Source organism: Camelus bactrianus, chromosome 13 (genome assembly GCF_048773025.1).
Source record: "Camelus bactrianus isolate YW-2024 breed Bactrian camel chromosome 13, ASM4877302v1, whole genome shotgun sequence".
Taxonomy (NCBI): domain Eukaryota; kingdom Metazoa; phylum Chordata; class Mammalia; order Artiodactyla; family Camelidae; genus Camelus; species Camelus bactrianus.
The window spans coordinates 65588615-65616342 of record NC_133551.1 but is presented as its reverse complement, the minus strand read 5'-3'; the positions used below and the strand labels follow the sequence as shown (position 1 = coordinate 65616342).

Here is a 27728-nt window from a genome sequence, read left to right as displayed (position 1 = left end):
CCCGGGGACAGAGTGTCTTTCCTAGCACCCAAGAACCCCTCTCCAGTGAGAGCCCCTGCTGGAGGGTCTCAGGGGAGGATGGAGAGTGCCCCATCCATATAGGGCATACGATGCACTCAGCAGAGTGAGGGCCCTCTCATGGGTCACCTAAGCCTCACTGGAGCCCTAATTCCACCTCTTACCAGCCCAGTGACCTTGGGCAAGTCGCTTAACCCAGCTTGGGCTATCCTGAGATAATGAATGCAAAACCCAGGAGGTGGTAGGGAACAGAAGCTTCACAAACAAAAGTGTTATCTACTTAATCCTGGGAGGCCAGAGGCTGCCCTTTGGCAGAAGGAGCTTTTTATCTGCAATTCTTACAGACCCAGGACTGCTCTGCAAGTTTCCCCACCCTCAAAGAGTACCCTCCCAGCTTAGTCCAGGCGAGGGGCACTACCAGCCGCTGGAGCAGTGACTGGCCTCCCAGCTCAGGCCCAGTGGCCTGGCCCACGACCTTGGGAGAACCTGGGAGAAAGCTTCCCCAAGCGACAGTATTTTTCCACTGCACTGCTCGGCCACCTCAGCTGGCTTTCCGCTGTGCAGACAGGAGGCAAAGTGAGCCAGGCCAGCCGCATCAGGAACCCACCCGAACTCACTCAGAGATGAGGGTAGGGACTTGCTGTGGGTGAGGGGCGGTGGGAATCTAGAAGGAGAGAGAGGGGGGAACCCAACGCTCCAGAAGGAGATGAGACCACCAGCGAGGCCTGAGAAATCTGCACTGGCAAATCCCTCTGGTACGTTTCAGGAGATGACTGCTCCTTAACCTCCCCCTCCACTCCTACCCCTCCGACTATAATGATTAAACCCGTTCCACCGCGCCTGTGCGGGGTCTCGGGCGAAGAGCAGCGCTAGCCTGCGCGGGGGAGGAGAGAGAGAGAGAGGAGGGCGAGAGGAGGGGACAAGAGAGCTAGCGGTCCCGCCCGGTGATGTAGGCAGCCCGGGGAGGTGGAGTCGCGACGCCTGAAGGAGTCCCCACCGCAGTCGCGCTCTCGGTCTAACCCTTCGAGCCGCCAGCCGCCAGCCCCGGCTTCGGTGACCTCCCTGCCGCCGCAATTTGGGCGGCGGGGACCGCGGGATCCCCCCAGTTCGGGCCTAGGGGACGCCTCCACCCCGCCCAACCCCGGCCCCTCCTTGCTTCCCGGACGGCTGGAGCGACTCCCGGGGGAAGCTGTTCCCAGACGCTCGGCCGCCGCCCGGGCATCTCGGCCGCCAGCCCGGCTGGGCACCAGGCATCTGTGAAGCTAGCTCTGCCTGGCACTGGGCATCTCCGGGCACCGAGGCACCGACTGTCTCCGGCGCCGCCCAGCTTCTCGCGAGCCCGGGGCCGCGGGCTTCTGCGCGCCCTCCCCTCCCCCGGCCGCCGGGCAGGGCGCCCGTGAGCTCCCGGCGCCCCCAGGCCCTCTGGCCGCCGCCGCGATGCTGCCCTGGAGACGTAACAAATTCGTGCTAGTGGAGGACGAGGCCAAGTGCAAGGCGAAGAGCCTGAGCCCGGGGCTTGCCTACACGTCGCTGCTCTCCAGCTTCCTGCGCTCCTGCCCGGACCTGCTGCCCGACTGGCCGCTGGAGCGCCTGGGCCGCGTGTTCCGCAGCCGGCGCCAGAAAATGGAGCTCAACAAGGAGGACCCGACCTACACCGTGTGGTACCTGGGCAACGCCGTCACCCTGCATGCCAAGGGCGACGGCTGCACCGACGACGCCGTGGGCAAGATCTGGGCGCGCTGCGGGCCGGGTGGGGGCACCAAGATGAAGCTGACGCTGGGGCCGCACGGCATCCGCATGCAGCCGTGCGAGCGCGGCGGCTCAGGGGGCTCCGGGGGCCGCAGGCCGGCGCACGCCTACCTGCTGCCGCGCATCACCTACTGCGCGGCGGACGGGCGCCACCCGCGCGTCTTCGCCTGGGTCTACCGCCACCAGGCGCGCCACAAGGCCGTGGTGCTGCGCTGCCACGCCGTGCTGCTGGCGCGGGCGCACAAGGCGCGCGCCCTGGCCCGCCTGCTCCGCCAGACCGCGCTGGCGGCCTTTAGCGACTTCAAGCGCCTGCAGCGCCAGAGCGACGCGCGCCACGTGCGCCAGCAGCACCTCCGCGCTGGGGGCGCCGCCGCCTCGGTGCCCCGCGCCCCGCTGCGCCGGCTGCTCAACGCCAAATGCGCCTACCGGCCGCCGCCCGCGGAGCGCGGCCGCGGGGCGCCGCGCCTCAGCAGCATCCAGGAGGAGGACGAGGACCAGGACGAGGAGGCAGAGGAGCGCGAGGAAGGAGACCCCCAGCGCGAGCGGCCCGAGGTGCTCAGCCTGGCTCGGGAGCTGAGGACGTGCAGCCTGCGGGGCGCCCCGGCGCCTCCGCCGCCCTCGCAGCTCCGCCGCTGGAAAGCCGGCCCCCGGGAGCGGGCAGCCCAGGCGCGCTGAGAGCCGAGGGGGCAGGACTCGCGGCCCCAGACCCGGCCGGCCTGACTGACAGCTTCCAACCCCGGCCCTGCCCGCTACGTCTCTCCCTGGTCCCCGGGCCCCTGTCTCCCTCGTGGTCTCTGTTGTTGTCCGCCCCGCACCTCATCCTGGCTCAGGGAGACGCCTGATATGCCCTTGAGTATTGGGGGACGAGTTAGGGGGGTCGCAGTATTCAGTGTTCACGGCCCCATCCGAGCCTCCCGGTGCCCTCAATCGTGGAATCGCCGCCTGTGCTTTACACCAAGTCTCTTTGCCCGTAGACCACACCCTCTCTCCTAAAACATCCTCTCTAGAGAAGGCGGGGAACATTTCCAGAAATCCAGGAGGGTGAGCTTGGATCCTGGCCAGGTGGAGGCACTGGTCCTGCCCTCGGCCAGTCTAGATTGCCTCCCTGGGATGAGACCAATAGGGGGAAGAGTAGTCGCCGTGGAGAATTGAGGCCAGGCCCGAAGTGGCAACAAAGCCGGCTGCCATACACACCAGGAGAAACTCTCAGGCCCTCTGCCTGGCCTCTCTGCCTCTTGGAGAACTTCTGGGACTTCACTGCTCTTCCTCTGGAGAAGACTGAGATGGTCCTACCAACCTAAAGAACAGGCTAGTCCAGGTAACAGCTCTCTGCTCCAGGCAGCTGCCCAAGCCTGTGCCCTGGCACCTGCCACCCTCACAGGACTCCTCACCCACCCCATCTCTCTGCATACAGATGTGTGTGGTTCCCTGCTAGGTGCCTTGAATCGGGACCAAGATAGGGCCTTCAATGGAGGCAAGGGGAACCTTTGGCAGGTGCTTGAGGCCACTGACTATCCAGAAAACGGACACAGGAAGGATGCCCCCAAGTCGAGGCTTGTCAGAGCAGGAGGGTCCTGACAGCCACGGGATTCTCACAGCAGGATGAGGCAGGAGGGTGCGGTAACCCAACAGAGGAAGTGGGCCCCTGCCCACGTGTGTCTCAACAAGGCCACTAAAAGCCCAAAGATCTATGTGTCACCAAATGATCATTGTAAATAAAGTGTTCTGCTTTTTCAGCCTGTCACCACTCCTGTGCTGTGTTTGATGCCAGGCCTGCTGAGGGTGAAAAGATTATCATCAGAATCCTAGAGGGCAGGAGAAGACCCCAGAAAGTGTCCCCTTTAGCAGCTGGAGCCAACTCTCAGGGTTGGGGGAAGGGTGGCTGCTGCCAGGAAGCTGTTCATGTCTGGAAGGGAGACAGTAGCAGGTGCCTCGCCCGCAAATCACATGTGCCAAGCCTTGGAGGGGTGTCAGCTGTCTGTCTCAGCCTCCCAGAATGTCTGTCTGCCTGGGCACTCAGACGCAAGTGTCTCTGGGACACTTGATAGGGAGGGACCACTGGGCTGGGGCCTTCTCATCAGCCACGTATCTTTGAGAAGATTCCTGTGTGTGTGTGTGTGTGTGTGTGTGTGTGTGTGTGTGTGTGTGTGTGTCAAAGCAAGTGGTATACACTGGGTCTCCTCGGGGATGAAAGGAGAGAGGTGGGCAACCGAATTTGCTTTCAGAGGAACTGAAGACATCTGCCTGGACCTTTGTGACAGTGTGAGTCCTGAGCTTGGATATCTTCTTTATTTCTGTGCTGAGCTGGGCACTGATCCCAGAGTTGTCCAGAGCCCAGATGAGTAGCCTCTGCCATCACCAGCAATCAGGATTGTTCTGTTTCCTGGAGCTGCTGGAACAGAGGGTACCACTGCTACTTCAGTCTGGTGGAACCCAGGCAGGGTCAGGGTATTTAGAAGGGGAAAGCTTTGACTCCACATGTTTGGGAGTTGGGGGGACAAGGACCCACTGGGCAAGGATGCCCTGCGTGTTCATTGCTTCCCTCTTATGCATTGCCAAGGGATTTGTTGGTGTTTCTCCCCATATGCAGAAGGAGAAAAGGAAGTAGGAAGATGTCAGACCTGGGAGAGGAGGATGAGCTGCAAGACAGCCTCTGGTGTTTGAGACAATCTCACCCAGAAACAAGGTCACAAACACATCCTCTTTAATCAGATTCATGCAGCAGAAATGTACTAAACACCTGCCTTGGGACAAGCACTGAGCTAGGTTTATCAGCCTGGGAGTCCTTCCCTTGTGGCTTCTACATCCTCAAGTGAAATGCATGTAATTAAAGGAACAGTTGCAATATAATAATTTACAAGCACACTCCCAGCTGAGCCTCTCTACTTTTCTCAGGCAACCTCCCAAAACATAAATACTCACACACGCACACATACACACAGAACCTCCTCCTTCCTTCCTTTGCTTACACTACACTCTCTAGACCAGAGCCTAGAGTTAGAAGTTAGTCTGGAGTTAGAAGACCAGAGTGAGAGGACCGTCTGCCTCCTTACCAGCTGTGTGATATTAGGCAACTCAGCTTCTCTCAGCCTCATCTTTATCAATGGTAAAATGGGTGGGGGCTAATATCTATCTCACAAGGCCGATTGTAAGAATTAAATAGAGGGGGGAGGGTACAGCTCAAGTGGTAGAGCACATGCTTAGCCTACACAAGATCCTGGGTTCAATCCCCAGAACCTCCCCCAAAAGTAAACCTAATTGCTCCCCCATCCAAAAACAGAATTAAATATAATGATGTCTGTGAAAAAGCTTTGGCAAATAATCAAATGCCCAGCACATGTCAAGAACAATAACATGTCCTACTGGCCACATCTCCATTCTCAACGTCTATAATGGAGGAAGGACCTGGTCCAACTTTCCTCCCTCAGTGGCTTGAGGAGGAGATAAGCCACAGGTGAGCCTGGGCCACAGAGTGGGTTGTTCCGGGCAGCTCCAGCCACCAGGCCCCAGGCATCTTTGCTACCAAGGGAGGGTGCATCCTGGGAAACCACACCCCTCCATCTCTGCACTGACATAGACTGTCTCCTCTGATATTAGGCACAAGATCAAAAGAGCCCTAGGGGGTGGGAGGAGTTGGTGGAGGAGGTATAGCTCAGTGGTAGAGTATGTGATTAGTCCCCAGTACCTCCATTAAAAAAAATAAACAGGGGGGAGGTATATAGCTCAAGTGGTAGAGCGCATGCTTAGCATGTACAAGGTCCTAGGTTCAATCCCCAGTACCTCCCATAAAATCAATAAAGAAATAAACCTAATTACCTTCCCCCTCCAAAACAAATAAATAAATAAAAATTTAAAAATAAAAAAATAAACCTAATTATCACACCCACCCCCCAAAAAACTACAAAAACTTTTTTTTAAAAAAACCATGAACCACTGGGTAAGCCATCTGGTGCCCCTGTGTCTCTTTTCCAGCATCAAATTCCCCACCTGTAAAGTAAAAATGGGGAGTTCTCTGAGCCCTAGATTTCCCAGAGGTGCCCCAGGATCTGCTGTGGGGAGTGATGGGGAGATGGGATGAGGAGCCCCCCCCCCCCCACAACCTGCTTTAACTGGAGTACCTTCTCTGTTTCTTCTTTGGGGTTTCTGGGATTCCACTTGAGTTTTAAACACTGGGTGAGATGCCCTTTAAATTTTTCTTCTACCCTCAATGCTGTGTGTGTCTTATGTCTGTTGGGCTGTCTGGGCCTGAGAACTAACGCTGGAGTATGAACGTGGCAATGGAGGGCTTTCCAAGAACACCAAGCAGCCAAGCACAATGTGGGCAGAGTGGGTGGCCTCTTCCCAGGATCCTAAGGCCTTATTTCCCGCTCTCCTGATCCCACTCCAGAGGAGCCGGGCTGTGACTGGGGTGACGATACCACAGCACAATGCTCACAGAAGAAAGCCGGCTGGCCCACCTGCCAGTGCCACCCCGACTCCCCCTGCTCTTCCACACGTGGATGTGCTCCCAGCTCCCCCTCCCACTTCTAGGCGTGTGCTCATGCTGTTCTCACCACCTAGAATGTCCATCCCTGGAATGTCCTTCCCTCGGGCTGCATATTTTCCTGTAATTAGGTTTGTTTATGTATTTACTTTTATTTATTTATTTTTTTAATGGCCGTACTGGGGTATTAAACCCAGGACCTCGTGCATGCTAAGCACGCACTCTTCCACTGAGCTACGCCCTCCCCTCCACCCCACCTTGGGCTGCACATTTTCAATCCTACTCTTTCTTCAAGGCCCAGCAGAAATTCCACGTCCTCAAAACTTTCCTTAATGCACACCCCTCCCAAAAGAGAAAGAAAAATGCCAGATGATATCACTTATATGTGAAATCTTAAAAGAGAAAGGATACAAATGAATTACTTATTATTTATAACTTAAATGATCGATTTCTTGAATATGTGTAAGCACATTTGACTGTCCTTTATGATTGGATTACTGCATTCTGTTGATTCTTACTTCGTGGTTGGCTTTATTCCTTTGATAACTATGTAAGTTTAAAAAGCTAAAGCTCTACTACATTCAATATCTTGTAGTAACTTACGGTGAAAAAAATATGAAAACGAATATATGTATGTTCCTATATGACTGAAGAATTGTTCTGTGCACCAGAAATTGACACAACATTGTAAACTGACTATACTTCAATAGAAGTATGTTTTTTTAGAAATATTTTTTAAAAAGTAAAGCTCTAAACTGTTCTTAGAAACAATGAACAGTACATACATGTAAATTTTCAAAAATACGTGCAGTATATTGTATATATGTATTTACACAGTATGTTGTTTATGTGCAGTCAGATGTATCAATTTTACCTAATGAAACTGAAAAATGAAAAAAAAATGCACACTCTGTCCCCTGCTCCGGCCAGATCTGGGTGTGATCTCTCGCCTCAATCTAACGCAGGATGTGGCCTATGCTTCGCTCTCGGTCCTCATCAGGTTACAGCCAGGATTCCTGTTTGTGTGTAAATGTCTTGTCTCTCATACTGATTTGTATTCGCCTCCCTTCAGTACCTGGACCACGCAGGGCAGAGGATGAAGCTCAATATTCATCTGTTGAACGAACACATGAATGAATGAGCCAGATGGAAGAGCCATCATGGGATAGGAAACCAAGTGGGTGGAGATGTATTTCCTCTGCCAGGCTTCCGCCTGGAGATGCTGAAGGAGAACTATCCTCAGATGCCCTGCTCAGATGGATTGCTGTTCTCGGGGAGAAAAGCAGCAGCCCGAGAGATGAGGCCAGGGGAAGAAACTGAAGCCTCTGTCCCTCTGAGGGTCTGCTCTCAGCTCCAGAGCCTCAGGACTGGGCCTTCTCACTCTCTGATCTCATCCAGCCCCAGCACAAGGCTGCCACTCACAATACAGAGCAGCTCCTGGCACAGGCCAGCTAGCCTCCAGGTGCGCTGTCTGGGCAGCGGGAGGACCATCCAGATGCCATCTCTAATTTAACACACAGGCGGTTGAACCTGGGCTTGGGCGTCAGACAGACCGGATGGCCAGTCCCAGAGCTGCCACTTGACAGCTTTATAACTTGGAGCAGGTTTCTGAAGGCTTTCGGAGCCTTGATTTTCCATCTGTAAAAAAACAGCGGTGGGTGAGTCTAGATTTTATACACTTTTTGGGAAAATGAAAGCTTTGTACTTGAACAGTCCATTTAGCACAGTGCCCAATGCACATAATAAGTTGTAGCTGCTTCTATTATGTTTATTATTATCCAACTTGGAGCTCTGGGATGAGGAGAACAGGTGCCTGGACTCTGAGACACTGAATATACTGCTTGTTCACGCCCTGGGGTGGCTCTCTCTAAATCATGGTAGAAGATTCCACTACAGTTTGTCTCATTTTCATCTCGTTGTTCAACCGACACAAGCCTGATCGCCTTAACACTAGATTAGATCTAATACCTTATGCTTTTGTATGTCCTTTTTGCCTTGGCACCTGGCACAGTGTCAGACACACAGTAAGCACGCAGAGGTAAATGAGTAAGTGAATGAATGAGGGGACAATTAGCTCCTGCCGGCCACCATGTTGGCACACAGCCTTCCCAGCCAAGGTCTTCAGAAAGCTGGGATGCCAGTCCTTTGGGAGTGATGGGTCAGCTTCCCTCCAGTCCCTGTCTGTCCTTAGCTACAGGCTGTGGAGAAGTGGAAGGTGATGCTGACATAGAGACCAGTCAAGGGCAGCTGCAAAGGGCTGAGGGGGCTGACACACAGATCTGGTGTATCTCTGAGCCAGAACTGCCCTCTCTCCTGCTTTGCTCAACTGCCTGCCTGTCCATAGAGCACATAGGGTTTGTCAGCTGATCCAGAATAACTAAGCCTCATCACCATTCAACTTAAGAGAGGACAGGAGGCTGGGCAAGCAAGGGATTAAGGGGGACGGTGGAGTTGAAGCCATCATGAAGGAGACCGCAGCCAGGAAGACTGGGCCAGTACTGCTTCGTGCTGGGAACGCTTGACAAAGGCTAAGGGACTTGGACTGCACTCGAAAGCTCAGGTCGATCTCGCTTTCACCAGCCCAGCACTCATCCATTCCCCCTTTATGGTGGAAACTGCTTCCCCTTTCCTCCTGGGTACAACGAAACTCTCCCATTCTCCCCTGCACAGAGATGTGGCTGAGTTCTGACCCACACAATTGATGCGTGTCACTCCTGGACCTGGAACGAACAAAATAAAACCTTTGCTTTTTTCTCCTGCCGGCCTGCTGGATGTCATCACCCAGGGGGCATCCTTGAAGCTATGTGTTGAGGATGACAGAGCCTCTACCAGCCTGGGCCCCTGAATGACCACATGAAATAGAGCCCCCAACTGCCACCAATAGGAGCAAGAAATGAAATGTCATTGTTTTAGCCACTGACCAGCTGGGGGCTGTTTATTGCAGCACACAGTGTACCTTGATTAACACACTCTTCTGGAGACCCACTGCCCTGACGCTCCTGGTGAAACCATCATTCTCCGCTCTTGGTCCCTGGGCTTCTGGTGCAGCTGACTTTACATGCATGGGCTCCAGAGGAGGATGTGTGATCCAGGCCTGATCAATCAGAATATCCCATATCCTTAGCCCCAGCGATTGGTTCTGGAATGGGCATGTGACATGGTCAGAACCAGTGGAACTTAGTTCTGGGACTTTTGTTGCAAACCTTGGAAAGAGAGATGCTCACAATCTGCCAGAGTTGCTGAGAGGTAGGGAGCATGTCTAGTGTTGCTGGCAGCTATCTTGCCACCATGAGGAGAGAGAGCCTGAGAGGCCTGCAGTGAAAAGCAAAGCAGGCCACAGAGTAAGACTAAGTCCCATGGCATCACTTGAGCCCCTGGATCCCACTGGGCCTCCCCCAGTCCACCCCCTTGAGTTTTCAGTGCCCTGAACCAGTAAGTTGCACTTTTTGCTTAGGCCTGTGAGAGGTGGGCCTTCTGTTGCTTGCATCCAAGAGAGCCCTGGCCCTGCCATCTCTGTTTTCATCAGGTCCCCAGCTCTAGAAAAGGGGGATCATTGAAAGGCTTCAGGGTTTGTACTGCGCCCCACTGTAGGCCAGCCAGCTGGCTCACGGGATCCCAAAGTCCCCAGGCCCTTTCTCTCTGGGGTCACCTGGTCTTCCATTCATGCGGCCCCTCACCTACCTTCCCAGTCTTCCCTCTGTGGACCTGCCTCCTTCCTGGCTCACAGAGTCTGTCCCTCCATGTCTTCCAATCAGCTCCTGCTTCTGACCCAGAGTCCATATGCCTCAGACTAACCAGTCCCCGGCCTTCGTTCAAGTGCTAGGGTACAAGGCTGATGAGTGCAGCCCAGGTTCTAGGTGGTCACCCCAGATCACAAACCCATCCTGGACCACTCACATGCCATGAGGGAGTCGGCTCATCAGATGTCAATCTGGCCACCTAAGCCAATCTCTCAGGAAACCTTCAATGGGGAGGGGGCAATTCTGATGATGGAGTGTGGGCTGAGCAGGCTGGGCTTGGAGTCAAAGGCCTGAAACTGCCTGTTATTCATTCTGGGACATGGACAAGTCACCTAATGGCTCTGAGTCTCCTTTTTCTCTGTAATAAAGAGGCAAAACTCCCAGCCATTTCCGCTTCGGGGGATTACTATAAGGGGCCATTCAAATGGGATGGAACGTGAGAGGGCTTTGAAAAGCATCAAGAACCATACAAAGAGCAGGGTGCTTCCTTACTGACTCACAGACAGGAAAGCTGGAGTGAGACAACTCCACAACATCCAGGCTGAAGGGCTCCTGCTTGGGGGAAGGAGCCCACTGCAAAGAAATGAGTCCAGACGGCAGCAGGGAGGCTTAAAATAGACAGCTGCAGGGATTCCCTGGAGGGGAGCGCACCATGACTAGGAAGCAACTTCTGGAGCTCAAATAATAAGCTCCCCACACACATAAACTGCCCTGCAGAGTAGCCTTGAGGGATGGCTGGCTGCATCCCATCTGCTGTCAGAGGTATGGCCAGGGAGGCCCCGGAGGACCCTCGCAGCGCAAGATGCCTCTGAAGCCCTAGTACAAGAACAGGGACGGGCCGTGTTATAACCACGCCTGTGATCTTGGAACTCACGGGCCCCGGACAGCTCCGGTGTGTCTCCTGCCACAGGAGCCAGCCTCAGACTGTGATCACTCAGCAACCTTTGAAATAGAGGTGCCATTGCCAGGAGGGGAGAGGGACATTCGAGATGATCAGAGTGGACACTGCCCACTTCTGTCCCTCTCCACCTCCCTCAGTCTGCAAAGGACACAAACTTGGAGATTGGCATCAAATCACACCTCTGCCAAAATCTTATTGATAAACAGGCCCAGATGGCGGGATGGGTCCTGGAAAGTGCCGCTGGCTTTAGGGGAAGCGCACGCCCCTGCACACGCGCGCCCACACACCTAGATAACAAATGTTACAGACTGCAGTTTATTCTCTCCCACCTTTCTCCTGACTTGTGAGCATAAACAAACCCACACACACACACGCTGAGATTCTGTCGTTTGGTTTTCACAAAAATGGAGTCATTCTCTAACACATCCTGCAGCCAGCTTTATCACCTACATCATGCGCTTCCCTCCGGCCCCGTGGGTTTCAGTCTAACTCAAGCTTCTATTAATAGCTGCACAGTGGATTTGGCCATCCCTGCTAATGTATGTTCAGCTTGTCTTGGGTTTTTAAAAGCATCAAATAAATGTCTGCTGTGTGCTGATCTCCAGACTATGCTTCCCGGAAGAAGTGAGCAGATGTTTGCTGAGCGGATCCACGTGTGGGCTGGAAACAAACTGGATCAAGAAGAGTTAACATGAATTCCCGGGGATGGGATATCTCAGCCGGAAGGGCCCTTAGAGTTTGTAGCCCAATCTCTGGGTTTCAGGATGAAAAAGATTTATCCAAGTTCACACCGCTTGCTACTGGAAAATTTAGGATCATAATTTAGGTCTTCTGACTCCCAGACTAATATCCTGTCCTCTGTACAAAAACCATTAAGGGGGAGGGTATAGCTCAAGTGGTAGAGTGCATACCTAGTATGCCTGAGGTCCTGAGTTCAATCCCCAGGACCGCCTCTAAAAATAAGCCTAATAACCTCCCCCCCACCCCCCACCAAAATAAAATAATTAAATAATATTTTTTAAAAAGCTGTTAAAAATTGGAAATAGGGCCAAGAAAGATTTGCTTAAACTTACAGATGTCCAAAATTTAGGAGTCAAAAAAGAAGATAAAATGTACTTAAATCCCACAGGGATGACAAAGAGAAAGGGTCTTTTTTAATACTTATCCTCTTGCCCCTCTCACCAGTTAGATTTGTCCAAACACAAGCTCATTTCTGTCTCAGGGCCTTTGCACTTGCCACTTTCCATGGAGGAACCGCACCTCCCTCAGATTTTTCCATGGCTGCCACCTTCACACACATGGATCTCAGCTCAAATGTCACCTCTTCTTCAGAGGGGTCCTCCTGGTTTCCACCCTCCCCCACAGCTTAAACTTATATTGACCCATCCAGCCAGCATCTATCCCATTATCCTGCTTGCTGTCTTCCCAGTGCTTGTCGTCTTCCCAGTGCTTGTCATCATCTGACACGATCTCCATCATGTGCATGTTTGCCTGTGCATCAGCAGTCTCCCCTATTAGGACAGAAATCCCATGAGGCAGACACCTTGCTGGCGGAGGACAGTGCCTGGCACATAGTAGGAGCTTAGTAATGATCTGAATTGCGAGAGCCCAAGTCTCCTGACTGCTAGTCCAGTGATGCTTCCTATGCACCAAGAGGTGTCTGGACTGCAGAGGTTGGTGGCCCCAGCTCCTGGAGAGAGTTCTGGCTGCTGGCGACCACAGAGGTTGGGAGGGGGCAGGGCTACTGTAAGGATTAAAAGGTGACAAGTCTGGATGATGTCCTTTCTTCACCTTCAAGTCAGGACCAGAGCCCCTCTCTGAGCCCTCGGGCCCCTCTCTGCTGCCTCCGCCTTCCTCTCCGCTTGGTCCCCAAGCCCACTGTGCGCTTCCAGCTGGCGCTCAGAGTCATCTCTCCTCATCTCCCCTCCCCTCCCTGCCCCAAGCCACCTCTTCTTGTCTCCTTGTGCCCTGGCTGCCCATTCTCCTGCCCACAGGCATTCCTGGTGCCCTGCCCAGGGAAGAGGATGAGCCAGGCAGGGGACCTAGATACCTTGTCCTCTAGGAGTGTGATGTGGGGCGCTGCCCGGGAGTTCTCATTCACCAGAACACTGGGCAACCTTGGCCAAATCTTTTACCTCTCTGGACTTTATCTCCTCCTCTTGAAAATAAGGCCCAGGAAAGCTACAGATGCTGGATGGCTGTATAGCTTGGACACTCTGAAGTTGCCACGTAACCAGCATGTTTGTCCCCTAAAATTGGAAAAGAGGAGATAGTCTCCCTCCTGTATGTTACATGAAAAAAAAAATCAGGTTCTGAGTGGGAAAATGGACTGATACAGGCGGCCCTGGGCATGAGGATAGGACAGGGTCCAAGTGGCTTGGCCACGATGGCCTCTTCTCCGAAGAAGAAAGCCTCTTGGCTGGAATGGAGTCAGGGGTCCCTGCCAGAAGGGGATCAGGCATCCTGGACATGGGACTGTGACAGGGAAGAGGACTGCTGGCCTGCAGCAGGGGGTTTACCAAGTATGGCCCTGGGGAGACCCAGCTGCCCCACAGTGGGTTTCCCAGAGGTGGAGGAGAGACTGACCATCTATCCAGGGCTTGCTGTGTTCTCAGGATCGGGCTGCAGGCCAGGGGACCATACCCCACATCCCTTTGACTTTCTTTTGATAAATATTGAGTGCCTTCTGCATGCCAGGTCCTGTCCTGGGCCCTGAGGAGATAACAGTGAACAAAACACGCAAAGATCTTGGCCCTTGTAGCACCCACATCCTAGTGAGAGGAGGCCAACAATAAATAAGAAACATAATAAGTGAATAAGTTCTGAATGGTAAAGAAAAAAGGAAAAGTAGAGTGAGGTAAGGAAAGTGGGTGCCTTGCCCTCCCCTGGCGCCACACAAGATGGAAAATTCCAAGGTTATGAAATCTCTGGGCTAGAAATAGCCATGGCAGACTGGCTAGAGGCTCACCAAAGCCGCACCCTCTTCCTCCAGGGGCATGGCTGCATGTTTCCCGGCCTCCCTGGCTGCTCGGTGCGGCCACATGACGACCTTCTAGCCAGTGGAATGGGAGCCTCTTTCAGGCCTGGCCCACAAGCCCTGCCCCAAGTGAGCCTTGTTTTCGCTTTCCCCACTTGCCGGCTGAGTGGAGAGGACACCGAGGACTAAGGAGGGCAGAGCCACAAGATGGAAGGGGTCCGGGCCCCTGAAAATCGGGCATCCCCAGTGAGAGGCCACCCCCTTGCCCCACCTGATTAGACTGCGCATCCGGGATGAGGAGTTTCACCATGGGGCTTAAAGACCAAGGAGGTGGCTTGCAAACCATTTCAGGCAGAGAAGAGAAGCCAGTGGCTTTTCGATTTTTTTTTTTTCACAATTTCTCAAAGCCATGGCTCTATTCTTCCCTCATCTTCTCCCACCCATCCTACTCCTAATCCTTCATTCACCCATCCATCCATTTATTCACTCAATAAAGAGTATTGACCACCTACTATAATCCAGGCATAGTTCTAGGCTTTGGGGATAGAGCAGTGAACAAAGCAGACAAAAATCCCAGCCTTCACAGGGCTTCCATTCCAGTAGAGCAAGAACAGACATCAAACAAAATGATAAGAAAAGAGAGCTCTGTTACTAGACCCATTTCACAGGTGAGCAGCCTGAGGAGCAGAGGTTCAATGACTTAAGCTGATGTGATTTTGACAGACTGTAATAAAAGAAGTGTACCTGGGAGCCTGGTGAAGATGAACTTGACATCTTGTTATTTCCCTCAGTGGGGACTTGGTTCTGCATGGTGGGGACTGAGCTGCCTTTGCAAGGCAGTGGAGGTCCTGAGGTTTGTGAGTCAAGGATTTATATTCCACTTGCCTCTTAGTAGCCATATGGCTTGGAGTATGTTTCTTGCCCTTTCTGACCTTCCATGCCCTCACCTGTAAAGCATGGATAATAAAGAACTAACTTCGGTGGTAGATCATTCAATAATGTCCTCTGATGAATAATCTCTCCCTTGTGTAGTCCCTCTCACATTGACTCTGGGAAGCCACGTGATTTCCTCTGGTCGTGGGACATCAGCAAACGTGACTCAAGCAAAGGCTTTAAAAAAGCTGCACGTTGGGGCTTGCTGTCCTGGAACTCTGCCATCCCTTGGAATAAGGCCAAGTCAGACCGCTGGAGACACTTGGCCCAGTGACAGTCAGCATCCACCTCCAGACATGTGAGTGAGGCCATCTTAAACCATTTGGCCCCCAGTTGTTGTCTTGGATGATTGCACCTGAGTGACCCCAGGCAAGATCAGCAGAAGAACTGCCCAGCTGAGTCCAGCCTAAAGTCCTGGCCCACAGAATTGTGAGCAAACAAAATGGTTGTTCCTTTAAACCACTCCGTGTTAAGATGGTTTGTTACACAGCTGTGGGTAGCTAATACAACTGCCTCAAGGCATGTCTCTGAGCACTGAATGAGAAAATGCATGGAAAGCATTTAAAATCTTGTTTGGCATGAAATAATAGCTCAATAAAATGTAGTCCTTATTATTATTATACTATGAAGCCAAGTTTCTTTGTTTCACGAATTCTCCCTGTTGGCTTCTCAGTTATCCAAGTGTGAAGTGAATTGACACTGGAGAATTCTGTGAGGTTACCTTAAATCTGCCTGTGCTGGCTGCAGCCTGGGAGGTTAAGGGCTGCCTTGGATGGACTTTAGCCTGACCGCGCTTGAATGGGGAAAGAAAGGAATTTCAGACAGAGACCAGCTGACCTCAGCAGGCAGTTACTTAAGGTTAAGTAACCATGACTGTGGCAACTCTGTTATGGACTCTTGGGTCTTTCCTGGGGTCCCAGCATCTGCCCTGAACTGTACTTTGGGGCTTCCTCTTTTCCTTCCACATATGTTTTCTTTTGAACCTCTGCTGTGTGTCAGGCATGGTCTAGGTACCCAGGAGATAACATAGACATCCATCGTTCTGCACAGACACAGTCAACCCGTAACTAATGTCATCAGACAGCAAGAAGCACTCAGAAGGAAAGTTAAGTAAGGTGACAGGACAGAGTGACAGGGGCAATGCAGCAGGAAAGTTTCTTAAAGCAGATGCCATTTGAAGGCCCCCAGGAAGGGACATCCAGGAGCGAGAACAACCTGTGCAAAGATCCTGTGATGAGAACGCCCTTGGTGTGTTGGATGTGGCTGGCGGGTGACGGAGACTGGCAGGGCTGGAGGCCAGAGAGCTGGGAGGGGCTGCGTGAGCCATAGTGAAGGCTTTGGGTTCTATTCCAAGTTGTGGAAACTTCTGGGATGTTTGTATCATTAAAAGCTCATGCAGGCCACTTTTTACAAGATGGAATTGGGAGAGGGAATAAGAGAGGAAGCGGGAGAACCAATGAGAGGTCTAGCTGTGAACTGCTGGTGCCTTAGACTAGGACTGTGGTGGTGAAGATGGGGAGGAGTGACTGGATTCAAAACTTATTTTGAAGGCAGAGCCAGAGCCTGGTGAGAGAGTGAATGGGGGACACAAGAAAGAGAGGCATCAAGGGGGCACTTCTACGGGGGAGGGTATAGCTCAGTGGTAGAGGTTCTGGGTTCAATCCCCAGTGCCTCCATTTAAAAAATAAATAAACCTAATTACCAACTCCCCTGCAAAAATACAAACAAAAGCAACAACAACAACAAAAAAGGGGCACTTCTAGGTTTGTGGCCTGAGTAACTGGGTGACTGATCATACCTTTAACTGAGGCATAGACAGACCAGGGTGGGAGCAGGGACAGGTTGGGGTTTGGGTGAGGACAGACATTTTGTTTTAGATCTCCTCAAATTAAGATGCTAATGAACATCCAAGCCAAGAGTCCAAGTGGGCAGCTGGAGATGAGAGACTAGTTCCAAAAGCGAGGCGTGTAAGTCTGGAAGGGATGATCCTAGATGGCATTTCTAGTCATGATTCTGGATGGACTCCCCTGGGAGAGGGGAGGAATGAATGTAGACCAAGGCAGAGACCCCACCGTGCTTGGTGTCTGAGCGGAGAGAAAGCTAAGGATGGAGATGGCAGAGAAGTAGGAGGAAAACCAGGAGAATGTGGTCTCCCCGAGCGTGGGGGCTGAGGGCAGGCGGGCACGGTGTGTCCTGGGCCCTTTGAGTGCCCGGCCTGTAGCTGGTGTATCAAAGGAGCTCTCTGCACGCCTCCTAACTCACCCCCAGAGCCCCACCCCAGGGACAGCAGGAGGCCCTTTTCTTTGAAGAACCCGGGCTTGCTGTGGGAATGAACGGCCCAGCCTCCCACTGAGCTGTGCAGACGCAGGAGGAAAACGCAGCTGCCCATTTTTGTCTGTTCTGTTTAACCTCCTGTCTTCTCCCTGAATGGCATTTAGGGCCTTAAAAATCTTGAATCAAATCTTTGTTCTACCACTCTCCTGCTTGCTGAAGGACCCTGTGCAACAGATTCCACTGCTCAGAGCCTCGACTTCCTCATCTGTACAATGGGCAGCCCTCCTCCCTTGCAGGGGGGCTGTGAGGATGGCAGATGTGTCACAGTGCTCAGCTCAGGGCCTCAAACTTGACCGGCACTCGTCAAACTCTGATGTTCCCCTTTTCACCGCTGCCCTATCCAGTCAATCATCCGGGATGTGTTTTATCTGGGCCTGGCCATGTCTGAGAATATCCTCCCTAGCATCCTCCTCTGCAGTCCCCAGAACAGGCCCACATAAAGATTTTACCATTAATCATTATAGAGAAACCGAAGCGGACAGCATCTCTGAGCCACTGTTCAAGCTGTTCCCTCTTCTTGGAATGCCCTTCCCCACTCAACTCATTGGGGAACTACTTATCCTTCAAGATGCAACTGCAGTGTCGCTTCCTCTCTGGGGCTTTTCCTACTGCCCCTGCCCCACACAGGCAGACTCCTCCTCCTCCTCCCCTGTGTCCTTGCAGCCAGGACCTGCGAGGGGAGGGAAGCACTGCAGACTCACATCCTGGCTGACCTTGGTCAGAGCTGCCCGGAGGGTTACCACGGGGGGAGCCTCTGCTGCCTCCCCCACCCAGGGACCCCTGAAAGGGAACGGGACCTCATGATCTCAGAGGTGGGAACTCAGCCCTTTGGACTACCCTGGGCCATGTTAAAAATTAATCTGCAAGTGGCTGGTGCTACCCGGAGTAGGCCACTCTGCAGAGAGTTCCAGAAGAAGTTGTACCTCCCCCACCAGCTCTGCCCTCACTCCTCTGTCCCCGGGCTCTGAGTAGGGAAAGGACTGGCCTGGGAGCTCCCCTGGAATGTTTGGAGCATGGGGGCTATTGTCCCTGGGTGTCAGGCTAGGAAGGATAGCGACTCACAGAAGGAGCAGGTGGGAGAGGAAGATCTCAGCCAAGTAGGTCTCAGAGTCCCAAGGTTTATAATAAGTAAAAAATCATCATCATTAACAACAACAATCATAATAGCAGTTGACACTTACTGAATGTTCACTGTACATTAGCCTTGTCCTAAGGGCCTCACCTGCATTATCTCATGTAATCCTCACAACAATCCTGTGGGGGAGGTGCTATTGTCACCCCCATTTTACAGATGAGGAAAATGAGGCTCAGAGAGGTTGAGGAATGGTGAAGGTCACACAGCTGGTCGACTGGTTCCCATGTGTTTTAGCAGTGAACACTATTTTAAAACTAAAAGTGTATGTCTACACATAAAACACAAGAAAGCAGTATCCTTGTCCCTTGGGATCTGCAGGGCATTGGTTCCAGGACCACCTCCCCTACCCTCACCTCCTACCCCCAACCCCCTCACTCCCCTCACCAAGATAACAAAATCATGGATGCTCAAGTCTCTCATATAAAATGGCATAGTGTTTGCATGTAACTTACACACATCTATAGATTATGTGCAATATAATACCTAACACAATGTAAATGTTTAAATAGTTGTAAATGCAATGTAAATGCTACATTGTTAAAATAGATGCTGGCAAGTGGCCAATTCAAGTTTTGCTTTTTGGAACTTTCTGGAAATTTTCTTTTTTTTGATATTTTCATTCAATCCACAGTTGGCTGAATCCCCGAATGAGGGAACTGCAGATACAGAGGGCTAACTGTACTTTATTAGTGCTTGTGTCCTTTTTGGTTCAAACTTTTAAATTTATTTATTCTAAAGTCAATCATTGAGAACAATGAGGCTGTTGTAATTTTTTTGAAATCTGGAGTTGGAGGTCATGGCTGGTATTTCAGTCTTACAACATCCATCTGATTTCTCTGTTTTATATGAATGAGCAGTATCAGTATCCATATCAATCCTGGGGGGAGGACATAGCTCAAGAGGTAGAGTGCATGCTCAGCACGCATGAGGTCCTGGGTTCAATCCCCAGTACCTCCATTAAAAAAATAAACAAATAGACCTAATTACCTGCTCCCTCCAAAAAAAAACTTAAAAAAAAAAAAAAAGAAAATCCTCATTCATATAGATGAGAAGTGAAAAAAGTAAGTTTGTGGACAGCTGTCCTGCAATATCAGAATACTCTAATTTATCTGACTCAGAAGTGTAAAGGACTTGTCATAGGCACATTGTGTTTTAAAGATGAATCAAGTATCTAAAAGCCATTCACAGTCCTAGTAGAAACAAGGGTCCGGGGTACTCCAAAAAGGCACATTAGACAACAGGTCACCAGATGCTGCAAAACTCTATTACCCAGAATTTAGAAAATAGAAACCTATCTAGGTATTTCAAGCAGAAAGGAATTTAATAGAGGGAACTGATGCTTACAAAATCATCAGGAAGGCTGGAGTGGTGGAAGTCAGGGGTCCCCTTGGTTTCCAGATCATACCCCAATAGCTGCCAAGGTCACCACACCTCCGCCGCCACTGCCCAGCTGTCCCACACCAATGAAGCTGGTGAGTGGATTCCGGAACATAGAGTCCAGCTACATAGTTGCGCTGGTCAGAACTCACCAGCTATGGTGTCAACAGGGAGAGAGCTCAGTCCCATGTGAGGGAGGGTTCGATCTCTCATATGGGTGAATCTCACTGGCAGAAACTATATCCCATCCAGACCCTAGCTGCAAAGGCAGAAAAATTCGTTTTCAGTCGTTTAGCCTCTGCAATAGAAGGCAGACCACAGGAGGAGTCAGAATGGACATCAAGTGCCAATGAGCAGTATTCGGCCCACTGTGCTGCTGGGTACAGGCTTCCGGCTTCAAGATGTAATGGCCAAGACTTGCCTGGTATTTAATTAAGTATGGTAGGTCATGGTTAAATAGTATGTACTCGTTTGTATAATTTTACAGAAGCAGAAATGTGAGAAATTCAAGGGGGAAGAAAGGTGCATAAAGAAGTGAAATGTCCCAGGCTTGCTCCAGGCTTTAGGGCCCTCCCTGTGGCCAATCCTTTTGCTGGGAATTCCCTTCCCTAGATATTTGTGAGCTACTGGCTCACTCCTTCACCTGCTTCAAGTGTCTACTTCTCACTGAGGTTTACCCTGATGGTCAGATTTAATACCAAGACCTGCCTCTTCTTTCTCGGGTATTGCCTGTTCCCCTGACCCCATTCTGCTTATTCTTTTTTCTATAGGCCGTATCACCTTCTCACATACTATATGGTACATGCATGTATTATGGTCATTTTTATTACCTTTCTCCCCTGCTGGAAGGTAAGCTCCACGAGAGCAGGGATTCTTGTATGCTGGTCACTGATGCATTTCAAGACTATAGAACAGAGCTTGGCACATAGTAGCTACTCAATAAATATGTGTTGAATTATTGTATACACAGGGAAGGTAGTAGAAATGTGATTCCAAGATCTATAGAAAAACAAGTTAATTGTGGCCCCCACTAAATAAATATTGGCGCTCTCCAATGCATTAACATTCATCTGTGAAAAATTGGGGGATAAGTTGTTCTTCATTAAGTTTTTTTAAAGAGTTAAAGATATGTGTTAGAAATGATGTACCTCTGGTTTCTGATGATAATCACAAACTAACAAGGTCAGCTGCCTCCTCCTTTCCTTAAGAAAAAAATTCCAAAGCCCCAGCAGTAACTGCACCCAGCTCTCACTCCAGGGAGCCTGGGTGTGTTCAGTTACTCTCTAGCCACAATCCCATCTTGATATTCTGTAATTTTTGCACTAGATTGTAAAGTCTGCCACCAACAAATCACCTTACACAAAATAGTAGAGGAAGAAAGGGACAACTAGAACCATTAATAAATATATGCATGGCATAGCAAGGAAGGAAGACTATAGAGGTAAATGCTCATTCCTGTCACGGGTCATGAGACATTTATAACACCTTTCCTCTACTCTCCATTCCATTTGTCCTTTGCCTTCAGCAAGGACCTTGTGAGGTCAAAGGTTTTTACCTGGTGGGATCACCCAAGCTTCATTCAGGAGGCAGCTGAGCCCATGGGTGACCTGCTCATACTGGGTTGCTGGCATCTTCCATGAATTTTTACCATCAGCTGTGGAATTAGAAGGCACCCTAGAAGATTTCACAGGATCCAGAGACACACTTCTCCCTGTTCCCATCATGCAACAGCAAATGTATTTCCCCCTTTGATAACCAGAATCAATCACTCCAGCCAACAGAGAACCACCCCTCCCATTCACGTTTTTTCCCCTGTTCATCCAGGGCATGAGAAGTCTGAACTGGCCAGATGTCAGTTTCAACGTCCAAATCACTGGGACCTCCATGGTGCCCTGGTGGAAACATTCTTCCTTTGCATACCAAGACCTCTAAACTAGCAGACCTTAGGGAAGAAGAGCAAAAAATGTGTAAGTTATCCAGCCCAAGATTCCCTAATCCATGGATTCTGGAAAAGAGAGAAGCATCAACATGTGTTGGGTGCTGAATCAAAGCATATGCCAACTTGGGACAGCACCTCAGATTTGTACAAGGTGGTCTTCCATAGCTGATATTAACCAAGTCCCAGCAGGCCAGGTCACCAACGCACAAAGCCAGATGATTCTGGTGAGAAGAGTATGTGGCAGGGGAGGGTATATAGCTCCAGTGGTAGAGCACATGCTTGTCATATACAAGGTCCTGGGTTCAATCCCCAGTACCTCTTCTAAAAATAAATAAGTACACCTAATTACCTGCCCCACCAAAAAGAAATAATAATAATAAAGAATATGTGACAACACCAGTGCCAATTCCTTGACTTCTTTTGCTGAAAAATGAGGTCTCTGATCAGAAGCAATGCTATTGCTTTCATGATTATGAATAAGACATTCAATAAATCCACTAATGATGTTGCTGGCAGAAGCATGGCCAGCAGAGAATGTAAAACTATAGCCAGAATAAATGTCTATTCCAGTGAGGGCAAATCTATGCTACTTGCGTAGTTAAAGGAATCCAGTGTAACCAACCTGCCACCAGATGGCAGGCCGGTCCTCTCCAGGTCAGGTACCATATTGAAGGTTCAGAGCCATGGCTGTTGACAGCCACTCAGTGTGGTGGGGACACAAAAGTAGAGACTGCTAATAGTCACTAAATGCCCACCATCCTCTTCTCCCTTAGTAAAATAACTCTGATGTTATTCAGCTCATCAATATACCCAGCCAAAAGAAAGCATTTTCCAGTTTCTTTTGCTGCTAGAGGAGACTACATAACTAAGTTCTGGCTATAGAAAGGTAAGTGGAGGTGCACCTTTTTATTCTTCCACTGTTCTTCCTTCCTGCTGCCTGGAATGCGTTTGTGAGGGCTAAAGCTCCAGCAGCAATCTTGAATCATAAGATGAACCTGAAGATGTAAGCTACAACTCAGAAGGTAGAAACTGGATTCCTGATGACTATGGAGTCCTAAACTAAAAGAGAGATAAAATTATATCTTAATTAAGCCACTATTATTTGGAGTTGTCTTTAAGTCAAACTTCATTCTAACTGACATCAATATAGTAAATAAGATGGCAGGGGAAAATCTAACAATAATTACAGTAAGTATAAATGGATTGAAGTACTGAAGTCTCTTTAGAAGAGTTTTTTTCAAGCCAATAATACGTTATTAATAACACACTTACTTACAACAAAGAACCGAAAGATTAAAAAACAGGGCAAGTGTTCTTATCTTGGGGCCCATGGACCTCCAACTGAGTCTTTGGATAGGATTCAGGGAGTCCATGAACTTGGAAGGAAAAAATATGCCTTTATTTTCACTAACCTCTAGCCAAAATTAACCTCTAATTAAAAAAACAATCATTTATAAAGGTAGACCAAAAAATCACAGAAATATTAGCAGTACCTGTGACTTTGTCACCAATACCAATCATAAATATTTCCACATCACTTTATTGCAGTATCCCAAAATACCTTTTACTCCTATCATGACATTCAAATCACAGTAGTTATTAGGCTTACTGTTAGAGCTTGTTATTTAATGCATTAATTTAAAAGTACACAAATATTTTAACCATTCTGGTAACTGTATTTCAATACAACTAGTTTGCTTTGTAATTCTAAGCATTTAACATACTATTTTGAAAAGAGGTTTATAGTCCTCACCAGGCTGTCAAAGGGGTCTATGGCACCATAGACTCCTAAAATAAACTCCTAAAGTAAAGGGGATTCCTAGAATGTTAACATTAATATAAGGAAAAAAAGATACAGGGTTTTTTAAATCATGAGAAACAAAAGAGACATTATATATAAATAAACAATAAATAAAAAGGATATAATCACAAATACATTTGCACTTAACAATATAGCTTTAAAAATTAAAAAGCAACAACTGATAGGAACACACAGAAATATACATAATGAATATACATATTGAATAATTGTAGTTAGAGATTTTAACAAACCTCTCTCCAAAACTGATAAATCAATTAGACACGAATAATAAAGGTATAGTTTTTTGAAGAGCATGATTAATAAGTCCCAAACATCTTGTAGAACTTTCTGCCCAACAAACCTAAAATACACAAACTTTCCTGTACCTATGGGACATTCACGAAGATCAACCATGTGCTAAGTCACAGGCAATATTGGTAATATCAGAAATTTCAAAGATAATAATGGAATAACATATACAACTTTATGCCAGCAATTCTGAAAATTTGGATGAAATTGACAAAAGTTTTAAGCACACACACACACACACACAACTGGTTCACCAAAACTGAAGCAAGAAGCAATAGGAAATCCAAATAGCTCTACAATATTTAAAGAACTTGAATTGATAGTTCAACTTTTTTCTTAAAAAAAAAGTTGGTTCTACTGTAAAATTCTTCCAAAACATCAAATAATAGATTATTCCAACCTTTTACAAATTCCTTCAGAGGCTAGATAAGAGTTTTCAGTGGATATTGAAAAATTGACTGTAAAATATATACAGAAGGGCAAAAGCCCAAAGGTCGGGGTGGGGCGAAGATGAGGATATTTGGCTTCCAGAAATCATTACTTATTATAAAGTTATAATACAGGCAGGTATGGTATGAGTATAGGAGTGAAAAAATTCACCAATGGAACACAATAGGCAGTCCAAAACCATCCCCACTCACCTACAGAACTGAAATTTAACATAGCTGGCACTGTGGATCTTTGGGGAAAGGAAGGAGTATCCAATCAATGATGCAGGCATCACTGGATATCCATATAGGGAAAAAAATAAATTGGACCTCGACCTCACACCAGAATTAATAAAAATTAATTCCAGTGGCGGAGGGATATAGCTCAGTGGTAGAGTGCCTGCTTAGGATGCATGAGGTCTTGTGTTCAATTCCCCGTACCTCCACTAAAGAAAAACAAGAAAAAAGACTTAAAAAAAGAAAAAGAAAAGCTACAAAAAATATTAATTCCAGATGAAAGACTTAAAAGTAAAACTTTTCAGAAAACATCGTCATACAAATCCCTTAATGGATACATGTGAGAGTTTCTCTGTTTACCTAGGGCTAGGATCAGTGAATCAATCTCAAGGTAAACATATACATAATTTCATCAGGTCCTGTAGACTGCTCTCCAGAAAACTACTTTGAAATCCCAGCAGGAGTATCTGAGGGTTCCAGTCTCCCTTCATCTTTGCCAACACATAGCCTCATCTTACCCTTTTTTTCCTTTTTACCACTTTAATGGATCTAAAGTGACATTACATTGTCTTAACTTTATTTCTGTGGCTATAAAAAGGTTGAGCAAATACTTTCTGGCCATTTGCACTTCCTTTTTGTAAACTGCCTATTCATAACCAGCGTCCATCTTTCTATAGAACTTCCCATCTTTTTTCTTGTTGATTTCCTATGAGTTCCTTACACAGTCACTATGTTATTCATTTGCTATCGTCTAGACATTACAAAGATAGTTTTCTCCCAGTTTTTTCATCTCCTGTTTCAAGTGCCTAGATCTCCCAGGGAGAGGGAGCACAGTAATTGGTAGCTCACCAGGAGGTCTCTCCCTGCAAAAGAATCAAAACAAAAGAAATGGGAAATCTTCCTGAGCTGAATATGACTCTGGTCACCACACTCCACCCTAGATACCAGTGTTGTCTCATTGTGTAAAGGAGGGAAGAGGGCACAGAGTGATGAGCTAACTTGCCTAAGTAGACCGCTGGTCATAAGAGGCAGAAGGAGAATTTAAGCTGATTGATCTGATGCCAAGGCCTGCACCCCCTGCATGTCCATTGTACCAGCTCCCCATGAGTTCTGGGATGGAAGAGAGCCCAACAAATTCAGATTTGAGATCCACTTCTGATCTCCAGGAGCTCAAGCGTCCTCATCAGTAAAATATGAGCAATAATATTGCCAGTATCTACCTTGTTTTATAAATTTTGTGAAATAATCCAAATCATGCATTCAGCACAGGCCCTGGCGTATGCATGGAAAGAACTAAATCAGCGTTAGCTATTATCATGACTAACTGTTCATTGAATGAATACGTGAGTGAGTAGTATCTGCGCTCCAACACGGAGCTTCTCGGTGGTTCTCTTTACAGAGCAAAGGCCGGGGGGTAGGGGGATGGTTGGAGAGGGCTTTGGACCCTTGATCATCTCTACCACCACTCAAAACATTTTCCTTGGATATTCCTATTCTTTGAGCTGGGCAATTAGCTTTTCTTAATTTTATGTAAAGCGGAGATTAAAGCATATTTAGCAAAAGCTGTTGATATTGTTGATCTATAACTGAGCTCTAAGCAAATTCCCAGACCCTTCTCTCCCCTTCTATCCAGACAACCACCTCGAGTCCCTTCTATAAGGAATTCTAGAGCTACTGCTGATTCTCGAGCTCCATACAGCTGGGTTTGCAAAAGGCAATGTCCCCATTTACGGCCATGGATAGGTGAAGAACTCTGAAGGTGCCAAGGACCATAATCAGCCTGGAGGTTATCCATGTTCTCCTGGCACCTGCTAGGCTGGGCTGAGCTGAGCTGGTGTGAGTCAAGACAGGGCAGGGGACAGGAACAGGACTGCTTACTGAAGTCTCTGATAGGCCTGGCAGGCCAGCAGGGCACCATAACCCTTTGCCCTATTGTGATTATACTTGGCTGCCAAAAGCTTTAGTTATTCCCACATTGAGTGAGTGGGCACACGTGGTCCCAGGACACCCTTTGCTTTCTTGTCTGGAGCCTTGGGGGAAGGGCCTTCGGGTGCCTGAGCTGTACAGGGATAGAGAAGGCAGGGGAGCACTCTCGCTGGCTTCTCCACCAGCCCTGCCTCAGATGCAGGAAACTGCTCTAGGTGCCAAACGTATAGATCCAAGAGGAGAGAGCAACAGTCAGGGGAGGGAACCAGCTGCTTCTCGGAGGGCTGGATGTGTAAGAAGTGGGTGGGGGAGCTGAAGGAGGGAAGGGAGGGGAGGAGAAGAGGAAATGAGGCAAACTTTGCCCAGCTCTACAGTAGCCCAGCTGGGTGTTTGCCTGTGTTTCTATGTGGCTGAGAGCTCCGGGCCCAGGATATGAAGATGCTGCCTCAGCCCCCATCCCCTTCAACCTTCCCCTCTTCCTTTTCCCCATCTCCCATCTAAGCCCTCAGAGAAGCCACTGATTCACTCCTGCTTACTGGGGGTCTGGGAACATTTGGATGCCTCTGGACACCCTAACTGGCACTCTGCCCTTCCATTGTAATCTTCACCAAGCCACTTAATAACAATAATCCAAAATGCACAGAGTCACAAAGTGTGCTGGCATCACGACATCACAGGATCCCCCAACCACACTCACTGTATACACATTATATCTCGTTCAATCCTCACTACAACTCAGCAAGATACTGTTAGTGCACCCATTTTACAGATGAGGAAACTGAGGCTTTCAAGGGGTGGTATTAACTTCCCAAGGTCATAAAACTAATAAATGGCAGAACTGGAATTCAAACTAGGGTCTACTAAACTCCAAAGCTCCAGCTCTTCTATGATCCCAGAATGCAGAATAGAGATGATCACTGTCCCCATTGTACAGGTGAGGAACCTGGCTGAGAGAGGTCAAGCAACCTGCCAACAGTTATACATGTGAGAAATGGTGCAACCAGGAGGTAAACTCTTTTCTTTTACCGGCAACCCAATGTCTATTTTGCCAACAACAACAAAAAAAAATAATGAGGAGGCTTGAGTAGATGATCTCAGAGGTTCCCTCCAGCTGAGATACTTTTTAACCCTTGGCTGAGAGAGAGAGGAGTTGGAAGGAGAATGGGTGAAAATAAAGAAGTAACTTGGACTTACTGCTGCACCTCCTACTCCATGACTCAGGAAGCTAGTGTGGCTGCCCCAGCCCTGCCCTTTCAGCTTCATCCCATCCCTCAGTGAAGGAGAGAGTCATTTAACAAACTGAGGGTTTTCAACCCTTGCAGCTGGACTTCCTAAACCTCACTCTGACCACCCAGCAGCCTCTTCCCTGCAGCATGTATGGCCACAGTCACCTACTACACAGTGCCACCCATCCCCTCTCACCCATCAGTGTGTCAGCAGT

General features: G+C 49.1%; 1 protein-coding gene across 1 annotated transcript; it reads left to right on the top strand.

The window, feature by feature from the left end:
- The first annotated feature begins 574 nt into the window (after positions 1–574).
- Positions 575–3511, top strand: FAM43B (family with sequence similarity 43 member B). The gene has a single exon (XM_074377268.1). The coding sequence runs from the start codon at positions 1456–1458 to the stop codon at positions 2440–2442; it is 987 nt and encodes a 328-aa protein (XP_074233369.1). The 5' UTR covers positions 575–1455; the 3' UTR covers positions 2443–3511.
- Positions 3512–27728: the final 24217 nt, after the last annotated feature.